This window comes from Ictalurus punctatus, chromosome 11, assembly GCF_001660625.3.
Source record: "Ictalurus punctatus breed USDA103 chromosome 11, Coco_2.0, whole genome shotgun sequence".
In the NCBI taxonomy this organism is placed as follows: Eukaryota; Metazoa; Chordata; class Actinopteri; order Siluriformes; family Ictaluridae; genus Ictalurus; species Ictalurus punctatus.
In genome coordinates this window covers 12,755,135-12,772,619 of record NC_030426.2, presented here as the reverse complement: position 1 = coordinate 12,772,619, position 17,485 = coordinate 12,755,135, and the positions used below count along the sequence as shown (strand labels likewise).

General features: G+C 37.5%; 1 protein-coding gene across 2 annotated transcripts in view; it reads left to right on the top strand.

The window, feature by feature from the left end:
• The first annotated feature begins 2,866 nt into the window (after positions 1–2,866).
• srgap3 (SLIT-ROBO Rho GTPase activating protein 3) overlaps positions 2,867–17,485 on the top strand; it is a 140,076-nt gene continuing 125,457 nt past the window's right edge. Inside the window, exon 1 of one of the 2 annotated variants that reach the window (XM_047158559.2) lies at positions 2,867–3,549. In XM_047158559.2, coding sequence (XP_047014515.1) covers positions 3,483–3,549 — 67 coding nt within the window. In that variant the 5' untranslated portion in view covers positions 2,867–3,482. The remainder of the gene's footprint in view (positions 3,550–17,485) is intronic. The other variant, XM_017480461.3, reaches the window with a different exon arrangement.

Sequence of the window (17,485 nt, the reverse complement as noted above, 5' to 3'; positions counted from 1 at the left end):
ATATATATATAGTAAAATCCCTATTGTTGACTTAACACCCAGAGTGTTTATATGAGTCATTATGTGGACTTAAACAAACACTATAGGGTGTGACTTGAACACTGTGGGTGTTAAATCAACACTGGTGATTTTGCTGTGTTTGTGTGTGTGTGTGTGTGTGTGTGTGTGTTTAATTGTTGGCTGGTATCATTATGTGACACTTCATTTTAGTTGTATATTGAAAAAGCTACATTTCATTTGAAGGAGGTTAAGGTTCTTAAAATCTCTAAAGAGTAAAAATTCTGAAGATTTCTAGAGCATTGTGACGGTGATTTCAGTGAATCATTCTGACATCTTATCATTCTGAAATGTTATCACTCTCCCAACTTCTCATTCTATCTAAATTGCTTTTATTTACAGCATTGCTCTGTCATTCTGACAGTGCTCCAGATGGTCTCGCTTCTTTGGCTCACATGATGTCCACAGTGCTTTAGTCCTGTGGATGGACACACTCAGTGGACACAGTGTTTCTCTCTCTCTCTCTCTCTCTCTCTCTCTCTCTCTCTCTCTCTCTCTCCCTCTATTCAGACTTAAAGGACTGAAAGGAACTTCACAATGGGGCTTTGTCCCTTGAAAACACTGAAGTCATAGTTTCCCAGGCTCCTTCCCTCTGAGACTCCTAGCAATGAGTAGAAGAGAGGAGGAAAGAGGATTTGGCAACCAATTTACCATTGGAAAATGGAGATGATACTGGGCATTCTTGCACTTGGATTATAAATGTATAATTATAAAAGTTACAGCTCAACATTAGCTGGTTGTCTGGCTCATGACTCACAAACATAATCAACAGACTTGAATATAACTGAATTATTTATTTATTTATTTATTTACTATTATAATTTTTTTTTTTTTTTTTTTTTTTTTTTTTTTTTTTTTTTTTTACAATAAATCATACTTCAAAAAGCATAAATCATTCAGTGGATTTATAGTGGGAAGTCTTCAGGGCACAACTTCAAGCAGAAGATGAAAGGGCTGTTCCCTGATGGATGATTCCTGAGCTATGCATGCATCTGGTCTGTCATTTTCATTCATGCAATCGGCAGGTCAGCTCTTGTAGGAGAAACTTTTTTCTTTTCTTTTTTTTAATGAATGCTGCAGCACAAAGATGTGCACAGTATGGAGGATGCGAGCAGAGGGTCTAGCTCCAGTGGACAGCGCAGTGGGGCAGATTTCTGATCAATTTCTAATCAGTTTCTGATTATGCAATAACAAAGATCCACCTAAATCTCAAGGTTTTGCAGAAACATTGTGAACCCTCTAGAGTACAGAATGCTATAAAATCTTTAATGGAAGACACGGACAATATGTGTCATGGAGCATCACTCAGTTTTTCATAGGGATGAAAGACAATTTTAAAAGTTTAGACTTCTCATCATTGTGTTTTGATCTTTAGCATGGATGTGATTCACTCTCCCTGGTGTTAAATATCAGGATGCATTTAACAAATACTACAAAACAAAGCCAGTAAATAAATGACAAATGCCTGGAGCTAAGTCTGAAAAGGAAATGTACAGGTGGAACAGGATAAAATGTACTAAGATGACGCTTTGAAAATGTATTTGTACATGTTGGGGCATTAAAAAAAGGACGTTCTGTAATCATTTTGAATACCACTCATAAGATTACTCATTATTCGTAGTTTGGATGGAATCTCTTTCATTAATAATCGCTGATTTGTATTGAGCCAGTAGCTAAGCTTATATATAGACAACAGTATGTGTGAAATCAGTCCATCACCTCTTTGCACACATTAGCATAGTTAATAAGTTAACATAGTTAGGATAAGCGGTATGGAAGATCGATATATTATATTATATTATTGGCTAATTGTGTTATTATTATTATTTTAACTTTACTTATTTTTGGTAATGAATAAGCAAGAAGGAACTGATCAAATGCAATGGTAATACTCCTCCTCCTCCTCCTACTATCACTGACAACAACAATAGCCCTATCTTTAATAAATAATCGCTTCACAAATTCCGCGTTGACTTTGGCTAGATTGGACAAGCAGCAGTCAGTGAAATGGCGGGAACACAAACCAAGGTCGGAGCTGAACTGGTTTGGTATCATTTAAAAAATGAACTCTAACCACTGACGCTTTACATCCTCATCACTTGGTAGTCCATGCAAAGTAGTTTTGCTTTTGCTGCACAAAAAACATCGTCTTCTAGATATGGCGACAACAGTAATCTAACTCTTTCAGAGCAACTACATCTGTAGTGTTTGAGGACAGATCAAAGCTGTTTCCGAGCAGCCAATGAAAACCAGATACGTTTTTTTTTTTTTTTGTTACAAACCTACATAGGTTAATACAGGAAGTAAGTCTGGATTTACTAACGACTCGGTTCAGCTGTTCAAAATCTGTTCCTTCTTTTGGGACTCAATAACTCCGTTTGTCATGCGCTTTGATTTTTGAAACTTTGCAGACTTTTTACAATCACAAACAGCTCTATAACACACTACATGAAAGCTAATATTTGAAAAACCATAATACGTGCACTTTAAGTTATACACCAGCCCATTCTGTTGAAGGGTGCCAATAATTCTGAATGCGACTGTACAAATGTGAGCTGAAATACAACGTTCTAAGTCTGCTGTACTGTGCACTATATTTAATGTCTGAGCAAGGAAACTCTTCTGTGTTACTGTCACAATGCAAAGAAGCAAGCCAAAACCAACACATTGCTGGAAAGAATCTATTTGTTTTCTTTCCAAAAATGAACGGTTCAGTAATCTCAAGCCCGCAGCTGATTGGGTGACTTCGAGAGAGCGAAAGAGCGCGAGAGATGGGGGCGGGCGCTGCATAGTGGGCGTGGTTTCAGTCAGCGCGAGTCCATTCTTGTTGGGCTGGAGCGCGCGGAGCTGGATTGTGCGCAGCGGGTTTGTGAACTGCGCTCTCACTCTCTGCTCTTCGGATACTGTGATCCTTTCTGCAGCATGGGTGCACATGAAAAGCGGTACCATCTGTGCAGTAACCTTCTCCTTTTATAAGCCGTGGAATTTGCGTTTCTTCTGCCACTTTGGATGGCATCCTGAGCGAGGAGGAGCCCCTGTGTGTGTGTGTGTGTGTGTGTGTGAGAGAGTGTGTGTGTGAGTGTTTGAGAGAGTGTGTGTAGTGTGAGAGTGTGTGTAGCAGCAGAGCGTTTCAGCCTCCCAGAGCCTGGGTTTAGCTCTTTAGCTAGATAAGGGAATGAGCAAGGGCAGGTGTGCACAAGGGTGAGTTTACAGCTGCACTTTGTTTTTGGACAAAAGTAACTGAGATCAGAGAGAGAGAGAGACAGAGAGAGACAGATGCTCAGTGTAACAGGAGGGACTCAGTAATAAGGTCGTGAAATCAGAAGAATAAGAAAAACGCTTGCAAGGTGTGACAAGGAGCAGAGAGCTTTTGGTGCAACATCTCATCTCACTGGATCCTACGTTTAATACCTCAGGGGAAAAAAATGTCATCGCAAACGAAATACAAGAAGGACAAGGAGATCATTGGGGAATATGAGACGCAAGTTAAAGGTATGTGACAGTCGTCCCATGTATGAAGTTTCATGCAGGAGCATCATTTGCTCAGAGATTAGATGCATTATATTGGGCTGATTACTTGCAATAGATAAATAAATAAATAAAACTCTACGATCATGAATGCCTCTGTACATCAATCGTGACTAGGCTAATCTCCTTTAGCCTTGATGTGGTGCTCTCTGCATTGAACCCGAACCCGGGTAACGCCTCATCTCTGCTTGCAAATCCGCCCACCCCTACACTTTTTTCTCCCGTCTTCTTATTTGTGATTGAAGTTCCACTGCTTTTGAATCGCACGTAAATCCGTGCTTTTGTGCAATGCATTGCAATGCAATCCAGCCAACATTTGTAGGGAAACATAAAGCGATACCCATTTTTTTGTTTGTTTGCAATTAGAGGATAATCGAGGAGGCTCGGCTCCTTGTGCAGGGAAGCAGAAATGCTGCGCGCGCGCGCCTGCTGAACCCCCTGACCGCCATGAACATGGAGATAAACATATGGTTAACTGTCCATTCTGGGGGTTTGGTGTCGATGAATGTCTCAGAAGCAGCCGGAGTGAAGGCTTTGTTGCTGGGTAGAATGGAGTATTTCAAGCTCCTTACACACAAATGGGTGGAACTTGGAGGCGAGTGTACGCGGGGTTACTTTCTCCTTTTGTTTACGGGATAAAATACAGCACTGAAATATACACCGCAAATGGAAGGGTAGTAAATAAACATGAGAGCCTCTCAACACGACGTTTAGCTGGGATACACTGTGTATGACAGTATACTGAAGGCGTTACAGAGTAGAAATATTCTTAAGTATACTATACACACACACACACACACACACACACACACACACACACACATACATACATACATACATACACACACATATACCGTACATACACACATACATACATACATACATACATACATACACACACACATACATACACACACACACACACACACACACACACACATAGACATTCATGCATATACATACGTATATGGGGAACGTTATGTGCTATCTGTTGTGGCATCGATGCCCACAACGCCTTGTTGTGGGTTTCTTTTTCTATCTTTTTATTTATTTATTCATTTTTAAAATAACTCAATAATTACCTCCTAAATATTCTGTACTGTGTAGTACATAAACAATGACGCTGCCATACAGAGCAGTACTATGTATTTACAAAGCTGCAGCACTGCTCTAATTTGGAAAACAATCAACGCACTGGCTTGCTAGCTAAAAACGATCTTAGCTAACGATCATAATTTTATACCTGTTTTTTTTTTTTGAAAATCATTTGCATGCCATGAAAGTTACAACCTCACTCCAGTCAATCACAATATTACCCATTTATAGTAGTCCTGACTTTTCCTCTCAGTGCTACAGCTCCCATGAGCTGTACCAGCACAGATAAATATGAATGTACTGTATATTGTCTGTAAGGCTGTAAGGATATACCGTGTGACAACATGATATGGAAATCTGAAATAGTTATACTGTAGTAATGTGATGTGAAACTGTAGATAACAATGCCATGATTACAATGCCAAGAACATACAAGTTGGTACATTTTAGAAAATGATATACTATTGTGAGGAATAAAACACCACGGGTCTCGCTATTATAGGAAGTTATTGAAAAATGGGATGTTGTGATGCGGTCCAACACCAAGCAGAGGGCCATTTTCCTTCCCGATAACATCAATTATTTATTTATTTGTTAATGACATTATATTTATTTTTTACCGTTTATAATTTAATGTTGTGGAACATCTGAAAACAAGTTAGTTCCTGCTATTGCTTATGTCTGGCAGCTATAAACAGTTGTTCCCTCACCTCACCCTTGCCATGTCATGTTACTGGGAAACCGGAAAGTACAAAGCCCTATGTCATGAAGACTTTCCTGTGGTGGAAAACTCACTGACTGATACAAAGGTCTGACAGCAAGACTCCTTCCTTAAATGTTAAGCAAAAATCTCCATACAGAAGGCGTTTTTCTTTCTGAAATAACAGCACATAGAAATCTGTTTGCTATTAGTCTTAGATTATGTCCAACCATTCAAGTCCCTGTAGTTTTGCTGTTACTATAGAAACAATAATGTATTAGAATGAACGTTTTAATATAAACCTATTATTTGAATTATGGCCAGTACTTATTGTCAGAGTAGTGCTGTTATTCAAAATTAATCAGCACCATCTGAACAATTAGATTTGAAAATTAAACAGCACTGTGGTTTGATGAATGCTAAAAGCAGACTGCTTAACAAGTCAGTTCAAAATATTTTCTTGCATTCACCCTAACCTGCCTTTGATGTTCAGCAGAAATGTTCAGCAGAAATGTTTAGTTCAGCAGAAATGTTCAGCAGAAATGTTCAGCAGAAATGTACAGCAAAAATGTTCAATAAAAATGAAACTGGAAAAAAAAAACCCTGCCTTTGAATGCATACACATTATATATCATTTCATGTTGTCCTCAAACAGAGACGGTGATACACCAAAAAGGGCAATATTATGCTGTACAGTTGTCATACTGTCATGAATTTCTATATTGGTCTACCCTTAGTTTTGTGTTTCAGTTAGTATTTAATTATAATTTAAAACCATCCTCTAATACGGTACTGAAAATGTGCCTGCTGGTTGCAGCAGTTCTCAATTCAGCCTTTCAATTTTGTGAATGAGCTAAACACAGAGATGACCGCGCTAAAGGACACACTGCATTACACACTGGCTCTAGCCATGTTCTAAGGATTATGGAGCTCTCCAATTGGATTTTAGCTTGAGTAGCATTTGATAAATGGCTCTTTTTCCCTTTGGGACTTGTGTAGAACGCATGCATGTCAACCTATGAAACCCAGGCAGACCTAATTCATCTTAGAATTGCGTTTCTGTTTTTACAATGCACATGTCAGTTGGTGCATAAAAAATATGGAATAAACTACATTAACAGTGGGTCACCCAAAGAAACGACAAGATGGATACAGTGAATATGACACTAATATGTTACTATTAGAGATGCACCGATGTATCGACCAATAATCGGTATCGGCTGATAAAGGCAATTATTCACGCTATCAGCCATCGGCCGATAGCATAAAAACATCTGATGATCAGGGCCGATTACATCCTGTCAATCAAAAGAGGGCGGGAAAACACATTGATTTCGTGCTGTGTGTAAAGATGATGTCTCTTGTGGAATGACGACAAAACTGCAGTTTGTAAGCTCTGCACTGCTAAAATCTTACACCAGACGCTGCAGCGGTGAAGCGGGAGTTTCGGTGTCGAGTTAAACATTTTTTTTGCTGTGCTGCTCGAGCTGCTCACGCTGAATTAAAGCGCCATTACACTTTTGAAAGATTTAAATGAAGATGAGTTGACAAAAAGGTATATATTGCACAGAAAAATATATTTGTAGTATGTTTCATATCCATTTAATGTTAATATATAAAAAAGTTGATATATAATATGACCAGTTTGATGTTAATGATGAAGTAGAAATGCTTTTGTTTGTGGTGAGTGAATGTGAGACTAAAAGAAGTTTTTTTTTTTTTTTACAATTCAGTCAATTAATTCTGTTAATATTAATTAATAAAATTCAATAAGTTAAGAAATCTTACTTTAATCTTCAGAATTTAGTTAATGTGTTAATGTTAATTAGATTAATGTGTTTTCTGTTTATGAATCCAGTTATTGTGAAACAACTTGTTGAAATGGAGAGAATAAAGTTTTTATATGTATTGCTTTCAGAATTGTGGAATTAATTATTATTCATTTAAAAGAAGGCATAAAAGCCAGAACCATCGGTATCAGTTATCGGTTTCGGCCGATATCACTCTGAATAATCGATTATTGTATCAGCTGAGAAATTTAGTATCGGTGCTTCTCTAGTTAATATATTTATGGGAAGTCTCCAGAACTTTCATGATCAATGGTGACCATGGGAGTAGTGCTCTGTGTCATAATGCCAAGGCATAAACATAGACAGGAATACTTGTTAGTGATAGGCAGTGTAGGCTGCAGTCAACTGTGCAGGTCAGAAAAGAAGTCTGTTTGTCTCAATAGAACCCCCCCGATGCCACTATCCTTTATGTGGTTAAATGAGGCAGTGTCTTTGACGTTTTCTGATCAACAGAGCCAGCCTGTCATGGGCCACTGATTTATAAATCAGCATAGCATGGTTGTTTAGAGTTAGCTAGAGAAGCAGAACCAGATTAAAGCAGGCTGTATATGTGAAAACGATACTTCCTCTTTATGGACATTTCATACGATATGAAGAACTTGGATTTGTCCACCAGTTCCTTGTTGTTATGTAGAAACCCCTGTGAATTTCCCAGAATTCCTCTGCTTGTTGTTGCCAAGGTTTTTCATCTGCCAGGCTCTCTGCTGGATGCTTTGAGAACACAGACAGCTTTATTTACTTTATGAACTTGAAATGAACTGTTTATTAATTGAATACACTGGATTTCACTGGATGTGCGCTATAAAGTTTAGTGATACAGCTTCCCAGTATGACTGCAGGTAGTAATACACCAAAAAGTGGAATAGTAGGTTGTACAGTTGTCATACTATGAATGATTAAACTGCTCTACCTTTAATTGGGTGTTTTAGTTAGTACTAAATTATCATTTAAACCCCTCTTCTAACTGAAACTACTGAAAATGTGCTTTGCAGCAATTATCAGTTCATCACCTTCTTTAACAAAGTGTGACGGATCCCACAAGCATCTTTATGTACCTGAATATCTTTCTGAATGTTTGTTTATCCCAATCTTGACACTAGCAGCTTCTTAAATAAACACTTTCCATTTCAGACAGACACAATTTCATCATACATTCTCTAGAAAAGCTCAGTGATACTGCTGCGGAATGACTGCAGTGTTCAGAAATTGAAGAGTCTTCAAAGCTGGTTTCAATTTCTCAAAACAGCAATACCAGTCTGACGAGGTCAGTGACAATTGGTGTACCAAAAAAGGCTGCACCACAATAGTCATTGCAAAACTTCACCCACTTCAACAGGTCAGGTACAGGCCGTGCTTGTTATCACTGTGGTTTTTAGAAATAGCTGTGAATAATGTAAGACATTGGATATGTAGTATTTGGTGAAGGTGAGTACAGCCAGTGAGGGTTGGAGGTGGTGAAATGCATATATCACATACATTTTTCTAAACAGGAGGCCAAGAAAATAAAATGAAAGAAATATTGTGTAAAAAGCATGCACAGGTTGAGAACATCAGCGTTTGACCAGTACACACATGCACTTTATTTTGCTTAGTTTTGTCCGTTTTTCAAAAACCTGCGTGTTCCCGATTCTGAAAAGATCATCTTTCATGTGCCAGCTAATTAATCCATCTAGTAACCTTTTTTTTGCAGCCGGATCGTACCTTGGTCGATGTATGTAGTGCATCAGGTGGTAGTTATAACAGTGAATTGTGTCGTATAGCCGTGAAACACTTTAAACATACAGTACAGTGCAAAAGTTTTAGGCACCGGAAAAGAAATGCTGTAGAGCAAAGATGCCTTCAAAATAATTAAATTAAATGTTTCTAATAAATAAATGAAGTAATATATATATATATATATATATATATATATATATATATATATATATATATATATATATATATATATATATATAATAAAGAGCAGTAAACAGTAGTAAATGAAACAAAGTCAATATTTGGTGTGACAAAAAAATTAAAATAAATAAAAATACTAGTCTCTGGTACAATTAGTGCAGTTTTATAAAGAAATGAGCTGTGAATTTTATTGAGCATCTTGCAGAACCAGCCGAAGTTCTTCTGGAGACTTTGACCGTCGCACTTGATTCTTATTTTTGCTGCAAAACCCAGCAGCCTTCATTGTGTTTTTTGTCTGAAAAGTGGTTTCTTACATAATTTGCTGCTTTCTTTACTGACATGCAAACATTTTTCTGTAACATTTAATTTTGTGCTAGAAAACTAATGATTTGGGAATCTAAAATATTTTTTTGTAATTACTCAATAATGTAGAAGTCATAAAATAAAAAATCTATAACAAAATTTGTACTAAAAAAATAGGGTGCCTAAAACTTTTGCACAGTACTGTAGCTATTGTACATACCAAATGAAAACATTGATTGAAAGTCAATAAGGAGTGAGTGTTTTTCTCTTTTTGTGTCCACCAGATCCAACTGAACAAATCACCATATCCAATGTGTAATGTGTTAAAGCATAATATCACAATAAAACAGTGAGAAGCAATGTTAGGTCCCATTACCCTGTATATTTACATATAAAGTCATGTTGAAGCATTTCCTGAGTCTCCACTGTTAACATCTCATTCTCTAAACTGATGACATCTGATCTCAGTCTCTGTGTTTATGGTGATGATTTTGGTTGTAATAGCTTTGATAGTACTATTTATCTTCTGCCTGTCAATTAACTTGCATGCGTTGTTGGCCTTATGAACATTAAATTATGCAGTTAGCATCAGTGCTCGCAAATGGTGCCCAGTTCCTGTTTAATTAAGCAATGTTCCACATGAGACGGGGGTAGGGGGGTGGGGGTGGGGGTGGGAGATAAGGGAGCAGTGTGTTAATGGTAATCCAATGCAGATTCAGCCTCGGCTGTTTTAATCACAGTATACTCGCCAAACTTAAATGGAGAGATTTTCTATATCTGCGTAGTTTCAGAGGCTTTATGTATGAAATTAATGAAATAATAAAAGAAGTATGTAAATGTGTGCCAAAATTTAGGAAATATAAAAAATGTTTAATGTGAGAGACGATGGCAATGAAAATCAGGGACTGTCCTTGGCAAGTGTGCTTGAATGTTTGCCTGTGTGTGAGCTGTGGTTGTTTCATGACTTCAGCTGATAATGAGATACAGCTTTATCACACAGAGTGATTGTGGATTTGCTGGGTTTGCATGTGCAAGAGTCAGCAGTAGAGCTCATCGACGTCATCACACCTGTCTAAATGATGAAGTATTCCCAACACTGTTATTCACAAGCAGATTCAACTCTGCGATGCAAAGAGATTAGGACTGTAACTACTGAATATATTTATCACAAAACAATTCTATTTAATCAACACAGCGGTGCGGCATTAAATAATGTTGTCCTTACGGTTCCAGTAGTTTTGTAACGATATATTTGGGAAGCTTATTTTTTGTTAAAGGTTTATAGCAACAAAAAATTTTGAAATAATGGCAAAATGCCATTATCAGTCTCATTGCTTTGTCCACATCTGTTAGTAGATCAGCGGCTAGATTTCCTGTCTGTCCAGATATACTAGTTTTTAATTATATAGGTAGTCATTGCTCTGAGTGGAAGAATCTGATTTAAAGCCATGACAGAATGTTTCTGCATTGCGACAGTTGGATTAAGTTTAATCAGTGTATACAGTCATTAGCTTAGGTTGCTGAACCACTGAGTGAAAGCTCTGCTTCTGTTTGTTGTTCGTGGTTAAGTGAAAAATTGCAAGTAATTTTTTATGTTTTTATATTGTATAGGCTTTTTATATTGTATAGCACAGTAGCATCAATTGTTCTGCTTACTTTTAGCTTTAAATAAAGCCAAATTAATGATTTGTGTCATTATATGTTTACATAAATAACTTTCCACTCAAGTCTTAAACAAAACGTTTTAGTCAGTTATATACCTTTTTGACCCCCCCCCCCCATATAACGTTCAATACATTGACATTCAGTATCATAAATGCAAAAACATTTAGTCAGTTTAGTACTCCCCTATGACATGACAGCCAACAATAGGGGAGAGTGAGGGCTAAAACCTGTTCCCTCAAGACACAGCATCTTTTCTAACTGCTGTATCACAGGGCAGCTGAACATGCTTGGAGGAGAGCACTAACTCCTGATTCCATATGTGAGTTCACGGACTCCTATAGTCTAATAGTCACTGGAACAACACTAGACAGAAATGCCATGCTTGTGCCAGTTATGCTTTGTTGAACTTCTGGTTGTTGATGGGTATGAAATTGTCAAGATTCACCAACAATAGAGCCAAGACTTAAAAAAAAAACAAAAAAACAAAACAAAAAGTTGGATCTTTGTCACACTAGGGAGTAGGGCTGGCTGATATGATGATATCTATGATATCGATATTGTGATATATTAACACAACAACATGTTAAATTGTTCTCAGTATCATGGATATTGTGTGCTGTGGCTTCTATAACTACACAACTAAATAAGTCACAGTACAATGTATATATATCCTTCTTTTCATCATTGAGACTTTTGGAATAAATCATCTTTGAACTTACAGATTTTATAATATATAATAAGATTTTATTATAATTTGTTGGCACTTTGGCAGAAATTCTCAGCAAAAATACTAATCTTAAATATCAAGACTATAATGTTCTAGTTAACAATTCCGTAATTTTAAGATGTTCAGCCATTACGTTTGAACTCTCATTGAGGTCAGAGGAGATACTTTTCAACTTTATGTTTTAAAACCTTCTTCTAAACCTTATCTTCTAAAACCTTCAGTCAGTATTTTGGTATAAAACGTAAATAAAATGACTATAGCTATTTATTGAAACAAATATTAGAAGGCCAGAACCTTATTATTTCAAGGTCCTGATATTTGAGGCATATGGTGTATTATAAAGAAGTCTGTCTTGGTATGGTGACATTTTATTTTTACCACATCGCCCATCCTCGTGAGCACCCAAACCATAATGACAAAAAATGCCCTTAGGATTCAGAGCCACAAACAAGGTTTTCCACTGCCATGATATACAGTAAAATGGGCTTCCTTCACCAAAATGTTTTTTTGACAGGAAGAAAAGCATTTACACAATTTTGGGTTTAAGATATACAGGATTGATTGACAGAATATTATCCAGTATGCTGAACAGCTTTCATTACGTGGTGCTGGTGGCACACTCAACATACACACACACACACATGTATTTAAGAATGAGTTTTACCAAGAGGACACTTTTTCTTGTGTTTTCCATCATGCTAGTGGATTTGCAATGGCATTTTTTGTACAAGCACGTGCTTCAGCAGTCTTGACTCCTCGACAGATAGCAATGTTGATTTTCTGTCATATTATTCACAATTACGGTCATAGCAGATGGGTTTCAGAATGAGTGTTGTGTATACGTGGCACTTCATTTCAACAATGTAATAATAACTTCAACAAGAATCAGCATTTATTATTATTATTATTATTTTATTATTTGTATTTTTAAAAAATAATTTTTCACATTTACAAATAATAATAATATTATAATATAGCTGCAAGCAGCAATGGTGGATTCCTCCTCAAGATTGCGGATTATTTCAAAATTGACATTGTAGTGAAATGTATCCCACAGATACAACATTTCAATGCATTTGGATCAGTGGCAGATTTTAAGCTCATTTATGTAGTTTTCCAAAAATGATCATCGTAGAGAAAAATCCATCACATGGATATTATGGGCTCTTGAGACCTTTTTGTTCCCCATGAGCAACAAGGCATGCATACCAACTTTCAGACATTTTGGCCTGACAGAGTAGAAATGCTATTATTTTGAATGTGTCAACACTGAAGCATGGCCTGTATCGCCACCTATACTCTGTTTAGGCCCATGCTTACTGAGAAGTGTAACTCTAGTTTCAGTGTGCCACAGTATAACAAAATTGGCCAAAGATGACAAAATTGACCAAGCTTAATAGTTCTGGAGAAGACGACTTACTATTTCTGTTAGCATTAGCTGTGGCCAAATCAGCCACAGAATATCTGCCTAATAGACAGTCAGCCCACCCTAGCCAGAAAGCCATGGATGTGTGTGCGTGGCCCCAAGCCCGCGTGCGTGTAAAGGGCCTGAGCAGTCAGTGAGAATTTTGGAGTGTGCGCGGACTGTGGAGGAAGGAACACATCAGTTGGCAGAGTGCACTAGCATTTAGCCGGGCATGCATATTTCAGATATTCACAATAAATCTATTTTTCATCTTACATTCACCCATTTCTCAGATTTGTTACTCAACATTGTCAAAAGTCATCATATGAACTAGTGATTGAAACGGAGTATCCGTTTTATGAATAGCGGATGTGTAAATCATTATTTTAACATTAGCGATAAAATATTATTACTTTTAATGTCATTGTTGTTGGAGATATGAGGTTGCCATTGCACACAGAGGTCGCACATACTGTAGTGTCCTCTTAATGTGTGTGGCACAGATCAAGTGCATAGGTTAATGTTCCATTGATTTATGGACACAAGAAATATGTGCAACAGTTATCAATTCACCAATATGTAAATAGTTCGACCAATTTTTTATTTGATTCCTTATTGATTATCACCCTATAGAAAGATATGCATCCCACACATATGTCCCACAGTTCAAGGAAAATCACATACACTTTGGGCGTGGCCTGTAGCGCCACCTATGGGCTCATGTGGGGCATTTGTAGTGTGGGAGATACACGTGGCCTGTAGTATCAATGTGCCTTTTTAACATTCAGATCTTGACTTACTGGGTACTTTAGGAGGATAAAGAGAATAAGAATAAGAATAATAAGAATACTAACCAATGACAATAGGTTTCCTCCTGACAGAGGAATCCTAAATATAACTGGAGTCATTGAATATTGTGGCATGTAAGATCATGTGGTGGTGATTTACATCATAATTACATCAGCCTACTGCAGAGTACTGAGAGCAGACCAGAGCCTGGAGGTTTTCTAACAAACTGATGTTTACTGTTGTACAGAATTACCTTAAGGTGAATATAAGTCACTCTTCTTACAGAGAAATTCAGATAATTATTTAACAATGCTTGTCACAGATTTTATTTTATTGTCAGATTCACTTTGTAAACTCAAATTCACTTCAAAATTTCACTTTAAACAAATAACTAATTAATTAATGTGATTACACCAAAGGTAAGCAATTTCTCATGACTTCATTACTTATAGCCAGTGATGGCTGTCGCTCTGAAGTGTTCATGTTCAATGCACAATATAAACAATAAAGTAAATATTTTTCATTGCCTGTCTAGTTACTTGCTTCAAATCTCAACAGTACTTGTTATTTTTCACTCCTGCCTACATGTTACACTTTCTGACATTGTCTCATGGAAAAATAGGCTGTGCTGGATGTTGTTGAATTCCCCATCTCGGACACCTCTACTCATGAAAAATATGGCAACATTGGAAGCGTGAATAACACACAAGTCATTTTAATAATCTGAAGAGGCCGCCCAGATAATCAATTTAAACTTAAGTCTGATTGCTCAAACCACTTGAGGTGGTATAGCCTAATAAGTGCCTCATATGTGCCAATCGTTATTGCTTAAAACGTTAGAAAGATTAAAAACATCACGAAAAATCATTATTCTTGATGCTCATTCAGAATGTACCTAAAATACAGAACAATATTGGAAGCTACTGTTCTGAAATAATGAGCTGATTTAAATATTAAGGTGTAAATAGGAGTGTTAATGCATGTGGTTAAAATCAACCATATATATGGCTTATATATGTGAATTTCTATTCTTCTTACAAATGTCTAATACTTTGTTTTTGGCAACTGTATGACTGGCGGCTATTTTAAGCTATTTGCTTGGATTGGATTTGACTTGATTCAGAAGTCATTTTGGGTTAAATCATCCGCCAAATGATAAATGTAAATGCATGTAAACAGCTAACACAGTAGAGTTGAAACAAACTGCACATCAACTGCAGTGGAACATTTGTAGAAACCTTAACTGCAGATTGAGAAGTAAGATTTTAAAAGTCATGACCCTTTGGTACTTTTGCTAAACATTATGGAGGTGGCATGAGGGAGGAAAGGCTGGAATTCTGATGAGTTAATGGCTTATGGACTCAGCAGATGAGTGCCAGAACACGGGCCCCTCGGGGAATGGGGGGTGCATGACTTACCACTGTCCAAGCTGTTCAGCTGCTACACAACTTAATTTGCATTTAAATAGAGAGGCTCTGCGTGGAAAAGGAGCCAGGCCTTTAGAATTGGACTGGGTTTAGCCTTTGCTCTTATGCCGCACAGTGAGGGAAGGATAGGCTTGGAGAAAGCTGCTTCCTGCTTGTCTGCATTCTCCTTTTCAGCCTTGTCATATTCAGAGGCAGTGAAAAGACTGCATTATGTAATGGGTCAGGATTTGGCCAGGAGCACTGCCGGCCTCCCGCCATCAGTGTTAGAACAGGCAGGGAGGCTCCCAGGCTGGCCCTTATTGTATTTTTACTAGTAGCAGATTTTCTATGCTAATACTGTAGTTGAGGACTTGGAGTTATCCTGCGTACAGCAAAGCATTTATTTTTGCATCCAGTGTATATTCATTAAAAATGGATTAACTGGGTATTTTGAACTAACGTATGTAATCGTATTTATTGGTGGGATTATAGTATTTTAGGGTGTAGGCTCTTTTTTTCTCTAAGCCTACACCAGGGATAAAGGCACTGTGCTTTTCTTAATCTGACATGAACTACTCATGTTTGTGGCCATATGGCGTAGATCACATAGTGACGTTGCCTCTTTGAACAAAAGAGTTATATTAGATTTGTCTGTTATTTATCCCCCTTTGTTCTCTTTGGTTCTCTGCAGCAGGGAAGAGCAGGTCATCTGTGCTTTTGGCACTGTGCCTTGGTGCCGGCCAGCCCTTTTACAACCAGAGCTATGGCTGCCTCACACTGTCACCGCAATACCTCTCAGCTCTTACACACACATTCTCTTTGATTTGGGTTTGTCTTGCTGTAGGCACAAAACTTTCTTGTTAGGTTTTTAACATAAATTTTGCACATACAGAGCAACTATAAAATATTTGTGTGATAGTGGAAATATTCAGAGTATCTTCGTGGCCTGTAGTTTATAAAGGGAAGAGTAAAAGAGATGGTGCTGGAAGGACCTCATTAAAATGGTGCTGTTTGCTTCAAGACAGAGGAGGTCTGGTTTGTCTCGGTTGCTTTTCTTCCAAAAGACTTTTTTTTTTCTTTTCCAGAGGAATCTTTACTGGAGCACGAGACACACTTAGTTGAGCCCTGGGCTTGTGTAGACCATCAGAAGAAGATGCGAGCTTTAACATTGTGGATAAGACAGTGTTTTGGAGAAAGGGAATTTGGAGCCAGACCAAACTGTGATGGAAAATGTGTGGTGGTATTGTTTCACTGTGCAGAAAGGTTCTGTATCTAAGCTGAGGAATGGTATTTCTATATTAACAAGAGTTGTTCATTTAATGTAAGTAAATTTTTTAGTACATATGTAGTCAGGTTATTGCCTCCATAAAAAATTCAAACTCATTGTCCTTTCTCATGTTGTGTATTATAAGAGTTTAGAAGAGAAATAGATTTTTGCATGTAAACAGGAAAAACGTCTGCGCCATTCTTGTCATTATTTATTTGGACTGCAGTATCAGTGGCACATTGAAATTTGGAGCTGGTGCAGTGACACAATAACCATCAGCCCTCAGCAAACATTCTAGTAAATCTGTATCTGTAATATAAAATTATCTGTAATTTAACCATTAACCAAGCACGAGTATTAGACTGTAGGCTGGTATCCATGGACCTCTGAGCCCAAGGTACCTTAAGCTGTAAGGTAGTTCTTTAACAAAAACAAACAAACAAACATACAAAAAAAACAATCATAGAGAAGTGACAAGGAGGGAATCTGAATTGCATGAATGCACATACTGTGTTGTGATTGTGTTTTTAACCAGTTGTTTTTTTAACCAACGAGAGACTTTAATAATAGAGACACATCTACTGCTTGGGCAGTGTTGGCTCAAAGTTGAAGGATTAGAAGGTCAGGGGTTCAAGCCCCAGCACTGCCAAGCTGCCACTGTTGGGACCTTGAGCAAGGCCCTAAACCCTCTCTGCACCAGGCATGCTGTATCACGGCTGACCCTACGCTCCAACCCCAGCTGCCTAATTTTCCAAAATTACCACAGAATTTTTCGCAGATTTGAGCAGAGACACCAT